This window comes from Tarenaya hassleriana, unplaced genomic scaffold (assembly GCF_000463585.1).
Source record: "Tarenaya hassleriana unplaced genomic scaffold, ASM46358v1 Cleome5, whole genome shotgun sequence".
Taxonomy (NCBI): domain Eukaryota; kingdom Viridiplantae; phylum Streptophyta; class Magnoliopsida; order Brassicales; family Cleomaceae; genus Tarenaya; species Tarenaya hassleriana.
The window spans coordinates 4,266,060-4,275,288 of record NW_010967707.1 but is presented as its reverse complement, the minus strand read 5'-3'; the positions used below and the strand labels follow the sequence as shown (position 1 = coordinate 4,275,288).

The 9,229-nt window shown below is 35.4% G+C and overlaps 2 protein-coding genes across 4 annotated transcripts in view; one reads left to right on the top strand and one right to left on the bottom strand.

The window, feature by feature from the left end:
- Window positions 1-3,594: 3,594 nt before the first annotated feature.
- On the top strand, window positions 3,595-6,616 carry LOC104826859 (probable sugar phosphate/phosphate translocator At3g11320). Of its 2 annotated transcripts, XM_010559788.1 has the most exons (5): window positions 3,595-3,884; window positions 3,990-4,461; window positions 5,005-5,108; window positions 5,206-5,434; window positions 5,869-6,616. In XM_010559788.1, exons 2-5 carry the CDS (start codon window positions 4,015-4,017, stop codon window positions 6,013-6,015), a joined length of 927 nt encoding a protein of 308 aa, XP_010558090.1. In that variant the 5' UTR covers window positions 3,595-3,884; window positions 3,990-4,014; the 3' UTR covers window positions 6,016-6,616. The 2 variants fall into 2 exon arrangements, with proteins under 2 accessions (XP_010558090.1, XP_010558089.1); XM_010559787.1 differs by having other exon boundaries at window positions 3,595-4,461.
- Window positions 6,617-8,451: 1,835 nt separating this feature from the next.
- Window positions 8,452-9,229, bottom strand: part of LOC104826858 (RING-H2 finger protein ATL43-like) — a 1,917-nt gene continuing 1,139 nt past the window's right edge. Inside the window, exon 2 of one of the 2 annotated variants that reach the window (XM_010559785.2) lies at window positions 8,452-9,022. In XM_010559785.2, coding sequence (XP_010558087.1) covers window positions 8,681-9,022 — 342 coding nt within the window. In that variant the 3' untranslated portion in view covers window positions 8,452-8,680. Of the gene's footprint in view, window positions 9,217-9,229 lie in introns of both variants that reach the window. The other variant, XM_010559784.2, reaches the window with a different exon arrangement.

Genomic DNA, 9,229 nt, shown 5'->3' with positions numbered 1-9,229 from the left:
TATATATATAATCGAAAGAAACAAAAGATATTAGTTTGGCTTGATTAATGATATATACATAAATCTAATACTAGTTTTTTAAAATTTTATATATTATAGATTCGATCGATTGAATTTCAAAAATTATATTTAATTTTAATTTGATCACAATTGTGTATTTATATATTATCATTCCAATCCGTTTTTTACCAAAAAAAAATGTTTATGCCTTAGGACATGTTTTTTCAGGGTGTGATGGTATGGCATTTAGAACCATGCGTCTCACGGATTTAAAGATGAGCATAAAAAAAAAGAAGCCAAACATCATTTGGCACAAAACACATGAGTGCTAAGTACATTCATTTTTTTTTATAAACTACTAATATTTAAATTAATTATATGACATTATCGAAGAATCTTATCCGAATCTTAAAACTTTGTGTCAATTAGCCGACTATATAATAACGGTAAGGTCGAATTTGCATCCGTAACCCTTTTTTTTCAATCATATTAAAGTTTCTTCGTTAAATGAATTTAATTTAAATTACGTATTGTGTTTTAGAGAGAAAAAAACTAATGGTAAATAATAAGGTAGATAGTTATGAAATATTAAGATAGTTATAAAAAAATTATAATTTTTCAAAAAAAAAATATAGGAGTGATTGTGTGACTAAAAATAACTTTATATTTTTTCATAAATATAATATTGAGTTTATAATTATATCTGATCGTGAAATTATAAAACCATAAATTTAAATTCGATCTACACATGTTTTATATATGAATTTTTAGATATTTGAAAATCGGATAATTTGGCCACGTCAATTAAACTATATGATTATAACAGTATGGGATACTGAATAAAACCCAATCTCAGGAAAGATAAATAATATTCCTTAGTTCTTACGCTTATTTTTCTTAATTTAAGTTGAGCCTCATTTTTCTTAACTAAATATTAACCAAGCATACAATTTCCAATTTTCCTTTTTACATTTACTCGCATTATAGAAAGTCAGTCAATGAATAAACTTGTGTTCCAATGATTTTGATACTTGGTTGCGTCCCGTTCTAAAACATTATACTTTCGAATTAAAAAGATGTTTTGAGTTTTGATCTTGAGAGATTTGTACAATCTAATGTAATATTGAAAAGAAACGCCGTAACCAAAAGTAGATAATTATTCGATTTCTAGATCATTACCATAAAAAATTATCAATATTGATGCAAATGTATTGATTTTTCCTAAGAATAAAATCTTTTTTTTTTAATCATCTCAAGCTTTCACGCCATTTAGAATAGCCCTAATTAAGCTCTCCTCTATATTCTACAAACGCAGGTCCACTCAAAGCCACTTTCTCTAGAAATACGAGAGAGAGAGAGAGAGAGAGAGAGAGAGAGATCTCAAAGGCAACAAGAGGAAGCATCCAAAGGGATCGCATTGATCTTAAATCAAATACCTGAAAAACCATAAACTTGGATATATTTAGGATCACTGCCATCCCTTTGGATTCATCCTTTGTATGTTTTGGTTGCTTCGTATCTCGCCGGAAAGTCATAAACAACGGCGATCATCGTTTCCGACAGTACCCAAACACGGTCGAGTAAGTTTACCCCCGTTTGTGTGTGTGTTATATATGAACCCTAATCCTTCTGTTTGGTTAGTTACTGTTACACGTTTTTCTTGTTTCAGAGTTTTCGCATGAGTTTTCATGTTCCTTGTGGGGTTGTTTCTGCTTCATGTCTGATGTTAACTTTGTTAATTTCCACCAAATTCCTCTGATGGGTACCTCAAAAGGATCCATCTTCATGGATACCAACCGATTCTTAAGACAAATATTCCATATGTATATTAGAACGGATCCTCCTCATATGTGTGTATGTGTGTGAGTATGTATATATATGGTTATGGTTTTGTGTATAGTTTTTTCACACAAAACCCCACAAAGAACAAAGAAGATATGGGCATTTGTAGAGACTCTGATATGATCAAGAGAATTCCATATTCAGCAGATTCTTACAGGCATTGATCCATGATAATCGGAAGTGTTCATTTCATTCCCAACCGCTTGCTTAGAGTCAGCAAGGAACTCAGAGTTCTCTTCAGGTAAAAAGACCTTTGGCATGGTCCTCCTTTGCAAATTTCTGAGATGTGGACATGCCATCGTATATAATGGGATCATCTTATAAAAAAACATATGGATCCTCAACGAAATTCAAAGGCAAGCGGTCTCCACCAATTTTTTTTTATAATCCGTAAGTTTACCGTATCTTTTGTCTAATTATATCTTTTACAAGATCGGAAAAATATAGGTGAATTATCTCTCTCCAAAATGGTTTTCCAAGGAAGTTTAATCGATATAAAAGGTATCTCTCAAAAAATTTAATTTGTTTTTTGACCATTTGATGACATTTCACATTATGCAATAAACAAGCGCAACAAATCCAAGTTTCTGTGTGGGCACTTACAAATTTTTAATAGATTCTCTCAGTCTCAGATGTATAATCTTTGAATGTTTGATACATATACATATATATATATATATACATATATATATATATATATCATATATGGGAGTTTGACATGAATAAACAAGAAAAGAAAGCTAACAAATATTTACGTAATTGTGTGTATATATCTACAAACGCCAAACTTGCTTGACTATACACGAGATTGCAGGTCTGTGCATTTTGAATGTTTTAAAGTAACTCAGATGGAAATGGAATTGACGCACACCCGTTTTTTTGGTCGGAATCCGATATTATATACACCAAAAAAATATATAATTTTGCAATCAAAACGATTGTCTAAAAAAATCTCATAAATATATATGTTTAGAAAAAGTTGTGGCATTTTTTAATGGTGTTAATTATTGAATATCATTTTGAGTTTAAAAACCGACATTTCAACTAATCACTTCATATCTTTCTTAATACAACTGTTTTGTTTATTTTAGATAAAGCTGTGATTGACAGTTCGAAATTACTTTTGTTGTGAAACGTTATTAGAAATTATTATTATTATTATTATTTGAAATTTGTATGACCCAAAATCTAAAAGCCAAAGAGAATGAATATATTTATAGCATCCATTTCATATTTCATAGCTGTGCAAAACACTATATGTTATGGTAAAAATAGTTTAATTTATTTATAAATAAAAGTATATATAAATTTGTTCTCTCGACCATTTTACAGATCATTTGTACATTTCTATTGCAATACAATAACAAAGTCAACCGCTCCTTTCCTTCATTGGTACACAATTTCTAAGGAACCCCCAATTAAAAGGAAAAGAAAACGAATTAATTATATTTAATACATAAGTAAGAGTAAGTTTGCAAAAAATAAGAGAATACAACATCACTCTAACAAAAATTAGGGACGCATATATCAATTCCCAAAAGGGAACCAAATAAAAGTCAACATTATTATATTAATCTAATCTTATTTTAAAACGATTAAATATAAGTTTTTAATTTAAAAAAACGGGAAGAAAGAATAATTTTTAGAAATACAGCAATTAAAAAATAATATGAATAACTACTTTTTTTTATAAAACAAATGAATCAAATCCATATATATAAAGTATAATTTTTATGGGGAAAAAACAATCAAACCAAATCCCAAATATCCGTTCCCTGATAAAATACAAGCGCACCAAAATCATGAACAAATGAAAGGAGAGCTGTTGAAGCTTTAATCAAAGATCTCTCCTTTTCGCAGCAGAGGGATCCGTTTCTTCTTCTTCTTCTTCTTCTTACCGAAATCACTTAAGTGTGTCTGATTCCAGCATTTCTGCGTGTTTTTATTGTAACCTAATCCTGTATTGATCGATGGAATAGCAGCAAGTTCCAAATCTCTTTCTGGAAATCTCCCTCCCGGCGACCAGATCGATTTCTTCCGCGGTGGGTTTTCGCAACTCCCAATTCATCAATTTTCGTGGGGTTTCAAATTTCTCCGGATACCATCGATCAAATCGATCAATACCCATTACTATAAACCCATTTCAGAGGAAACCCACAAGGAAGAACGACAATGAAGATGGCGGCGAACGGCCGGTTCTTCACAATAGGGCTTGTGGCGGCGTGGTATTCGTCGAATATTGGAGTGTTGTTGCTGAACAAGTACTTGCTTAGCAACTATGGCTTCAAGTACCCGATCTTCCTCACCATGTGCCACATGACTGCGTGTTCGCTCCTGAGTTACGTCGCCATTGCTTGGATGAAGATGGTCCCTATGCAGACGATCCGATCCCGAGTCCAATTCCTGAAGATCTCAGCGCTCAGCCTCGTTTTCTGTGTGTCGGTGGTCTTCGGGAACGTCTCTCTCCGGTTTCTTCCGGTTTCGTTCAATCAGGCTATTGGCGCCACGACTCCGTTCTTCACGGCGGTGTTCGCTTACCTGATGACGCTGAAGAGGGAGGCTTGGTTGACTTACATCACTCTCATCCCTGTTGTTACTGGTGTTATCATCGCCAGTGGGGTAATTTTTTGCTTTCCCCAACTCAAGTTTTGTTCTTTGATTCCTATTCTTGCTGTGGGATTTTTGCTTTTGGGGTATACATATCGAAATGGATTCTCATCCAGTTCGCCATTTGCGTTACAGTGAGGTAATTCATTTGGTTAAGAAATGGTTGATGATTTTGGTAGTTTTAAGGAGATATAAATGTGAAGTAGAAGCATGAAAGGGCAAGTTTGCTGTTTGGGGTGCTTACTTGGGGAAACGTAGGATTGAGCTGAATCTTGTGGAGTCAGTTCATATTTGGCCCATTGTATAGATACAACAGTCTGAATCTGGAGTCTTGGTGTAACTCCGGAACAAGCTACCACTTCAGTTTTTGCTCACAGCTACAACTTATGAAGTTTATGTTTTGTGGAGAAAAAATGTTACTTTGGTTTAGTTCTTAACTTCTTATTCTCTTATGCCAGCCTTGAATCCTTCCTACTATATAGGATGTCTTTGATGTAGTTGGGATTCTCATGTTTGAGTCTCTTGTCTGATTTTCTGTATTCTTGTCTCTCTTAGGGCGAGCCAAGTTTTCACCTTTTCGGATTCATTATGTGCATTGCAGCCACAGCTGCAAGAGCACTTAAATCAGTGCTTCAAGGCATTTTGCTTTCTTCGGAAGGGTAAGAAATGAATGAATGCTCATAAGATTTAAGTTGTGTCTTGCAAAATTTTGGATTCGGGATTGGGTTACTGAAAAGCTTTTGAATTGGTGTGAAGGGAGAAGCTTAATTCCATGAACCTCCTCCTCTACATGGCTCCCATAGCAGTTGTGTTCCTTCTGCCAGCTACCCTTATTATGGAGAAAAATGTTGTCGGCATTGCACTTGCTCTTGCAAGAGACGATTTCAGAATCGTTTGGTATCTGCTATTCAATTCTGCACTTGCCTATTTCGTGAACTTGACCAATTTCTTAGTCACTAAACACACCAGCGCCTTGACACTTCAGGTAAACATATCTCGTCTTTTTGTCTCTGGTAGCAAGCAACATTCAATAGCTATCCTTTTTGTATTTAAGGGCGTATGGATTTCGGTCGGATTGATCATTTCACAGGAAAAAGCCTTTTCTTCAATTTATAAGACCGAATTTTGGACGTTGAGGTTCCTTGTTTATATGCTCATGCTTTGGTCCAACCATGAAAACAAAAACTGATCTTTTGGAATTATATCAAATGCTATCTTTTTTTTTCCAAGCATCTTTCTTGTTATGGCATTTTAGCTGTTTCCTCTCTTCTAACAGTTCTGGGGGACCGCTTTCTTCTTCTCAAATTTTCATCAAGCCCTTTTGGTTTTGCATTTCACTTGTTTGTGGGCGTCTTTTTTTTTTTTTTTTGAAGTTTCGATCTTAGCAGATATCCCTGAAAATAATTGGCTATGAAACAGGTGTTAGGAAACGCCAAAGGAGCGGTGGCGGTGGTGGTCTCGATTCTAATATTCAGGAACCCTGTCTCAGTGACCGGAATGCTCGGTTACTCCCTCACAGTCTGTGGAGTGATTCTTTACAGCGAAGCCAAGAAAAGAAGCAAATGAGATAGAAAGCAACCGACACCAGAATTCATTCATCATTCCTCCAAACACTTTCACTCTTCTTCACTTCATATATGTATATGTTTTATATAGTTTCTTCCTCTTCTTCCCTCTGGAACACAGTCTGCTCCTCCTCTATGCTGCGAGCAAAACCTGACACAGCATGCATCATCTCTCTTACCAAAAGGAAGCTGAGCCAAAGGTGAGATTTTGTAGCAACACAGGAAGCTTGCTGGATAGAGTACCAAAACAAGAGTTCAGAGGATTTCCCAATAAGTGACTTCTTTTTTCAATTCCCTGTGGCATTGGTTGGTAGTCTGTTCTAAGGGTAACATCGATTTGGGTTGTCAATTCTTTTATCATCATACATTTCCTAATGAAAAAGGGCAATGATTTTTACAAATTTTGTTCATGTATTTTGTAGTTCTGAAATCATCATCTATGGAAAGCAATTCTGCAATGAGATGGGCTGTGAAATCACAGATAGGGTTTTTGTTGGCATAGATTCTTCAAGGAGAGAGCACTCATGCCTGTGACCGGAGAGGCCTGAAACTGCAAAGCATAGAATCAGTCTGAATCTGACAGAGAGAAGAGCACTGAAAAAGGAATCAAAAACCAATAACAGAAATAGAAATCAGACAGCAGAGTTAATGTCAGGGCCATGTCTTGTCATGTCACAGCTTCTTCTTCACTGTTCCAGGAAAAACAGTTCACTGAAGTGGCTGATCTGATGATGAGATTGTTAAAGACCAAATGCCCAACCACACACATTATTTTCAAGTTGGGCCAAAATTTTAAACAATATAAAAATGTTATGGGTTATTATACTATATGCTCATAAAGCTCATCAAAAATGCCAGAGAGAACACACAAAAATAATTAACTACCCAGAACTGAAGATTGCCAGAGTCTGCATTTTTTTTGTTGTCTTCTTCTTCATTTCAAGATCTTTACTTGGTACCTCCTCAAGAAAGCTCAAAGGGGGCGTGAAAAAGCAAAACTTTATGCAGTTTAACTTTCAAACTATAATGTGACAGAACCAATCTCTTCAAAGATCTTAGTTTAATCAAGATTTAAAGTGACGCTGATTATAGAATATGACATAAGCTTGGCCTGTAAAAATAGAACATGGAGGGATAACAGAGGAGTTAGAAACAGAAGAAGAAGAAGACAGTGATTTTTCTTTTTAATGTACTTGATTTGATTCTTCGTGAGGAAAGATGTCATGAAGGGAGGTAATTCCTATCAAATAGCTTATTCCGGATTCCGGGATTAGTCTGAAACTCGGCCCAAAACATTCGAATTTCCAAAAAAAAATATGCCATGAGATGAAAAAGGTGTTTTATAAAGGAAAACTCTGACAAGAAGTGAGTAAAGAATTGTGAAGAAACGAGAACTGAACTGAGTTGAGTTGAGACAGTAAGACTGAAACTCTGCCAAACTCAAGTGGGTTCTTTATGTACAAAAAAAAGATTGGGGGGGAAAAGTGTGATAAAAAGGAAATTGGGGCCCCTCTTATTGGGGTTTCCTTTTGCAGGATGATGATGATTGCGCACACATACCTTTGATGATTTATTATTCTCTTTATATATATATATATATATATATATATATATGAGTGTGTATGTACTCTTCGTATTTGAAATGGATCATGTAATATTAGACAAAAATATAATTCCTTTTTTTGTGTTTTTTTTTTCAATTTTCTTACATAAGATAAGAATGTCATTTTCAAATGGTTAGTAGTTTGGACTATATGTGAGGTACGGTTGCATATTCCACATGGAATGTTCTGCTTTTTGTGTGTCTACATACGAAATTTATGTAATTAGACAAACTACTAAGATATATATATATATATCTTGCGACTGTAATAAAAATTTCATTCCAAACATTCAAACCACATGTTTTTCCATCTGATGTAGATACTATATATTATACAGATTTATTTATAATGATCCAGTTAAATCTTAATTTTTTCAACTATATCAATACATACATCAAATATTAAGTTCGAAAACTCTTTAAATCAATGGTAGAATGTGTATGAATTATAACTTTGATTCAAACAAAGACATATATATCAACATTGATAATACAACACTTTTATGAAAATGCATCATATATACATATATTATATATATATATATATAGAGAGAGAGAGTGTGTGTGTGCGTGAATCCCTAACTTTAAACATGAATACCCATTAATGGTTACTATCAAGTAATCCTGCCAGTTTCGGGGAAATGTCTTAAATGTTAGACAGCAGTACCAGAGGTTTTGGACAACAAGATTTATTAACACTCTACTGTCTTAAATGCATCTACTTCCATCTCTCTCTCTCTCTCTCTCTCTCTCTCTCTATATATATATATATATAACTCCTCGTCCAAAACAAAATTAAAAAAAAAAATTAAAAATTGGCTTGAGTTTCATGACTAAACAAAAATAATCCGATCAGAGAGCCAAAAGCAAAACATTCGAACTTCGAGTAAATTCAAATAATCTACAGATGGGTGAAATTAAAATTTACTCTCTTTCGCCCTTGCCCTCGTCTGGGCCATAATCCAAAATTTTGAATACCCAACTCAATCCACAGCTCTTATTATTTGTAATAAAATCTGTAATTTGTTGTTTTTGATTTTATTTAAATAAAAAAAATATTAATTCAAGGGAAGATCGAAACGGTGTGGGGGTGGGGCCGTACAGCCCAGGCGAGCCACCTCGAAACAACTGCGGAGGCTTGTCGTTGTCGTCTATGCCGATGGCTGTCGTTGTCGCTCTCTTTCCTCCATAACCTCTCCTCGCTTGTTATTTCCGACGCACTTCTCCCCTTATTTACAGCTCTGCCACCCACTCCTCCCCCTCCTTCCGGTAGCCTGCTCTCGCTCTGTATCATCTCCGACCTCAGGAACAGTAGATCCGATGGCCTCGCCACGTCGCTCCATCTCTGATCCCTCTGCTGTTGATGTGTCCCGCCGGCGGCGGAGATGACTACCCGGTGCTCAAACCGCCGCTCGAAGCTTTTCCGGTCGGCAATGGCGCCGTCGTGGAGTAACTGCCCGTCTTTTCTCTGGGTACGGTCGAAGCATCCCACCTTCACGGCGTTGACGCCATTGTTATTTCTCAGAGAGCTATCCAACGACCTCCTAGATGACGATGTCCGATGATTACCCGACTCGTTGACCCGACTCGCTTGCTCACCCGCCGCTGAATG

Excerpts from the sequence above, each read along its gene's own strand:
- LOC104826859 (XM_010559788.1), top strand. The coding sequence starts at position 4,015 with ATGAAGATGGCGGCGAACGGCCGGTTCTTCACAATAGGGCTTGTGGCG. Across the intron at positions 4,462-5,004 it reads GTGTTATCATCGCCAGTGGG|GGCGAGCCAAGTTTTCACCT; the intron begins GTAATTTTTTGC and ends TGTCTCTCTTAG. Across the intron at positions 5,109-5,205 it reads ATTTTGCTTTCTTCGGAAGG|GGAGAAGCTTAATTCCATGA; the intron begins GTAAGAAATGAA and ends ATTGGTGTGAAG.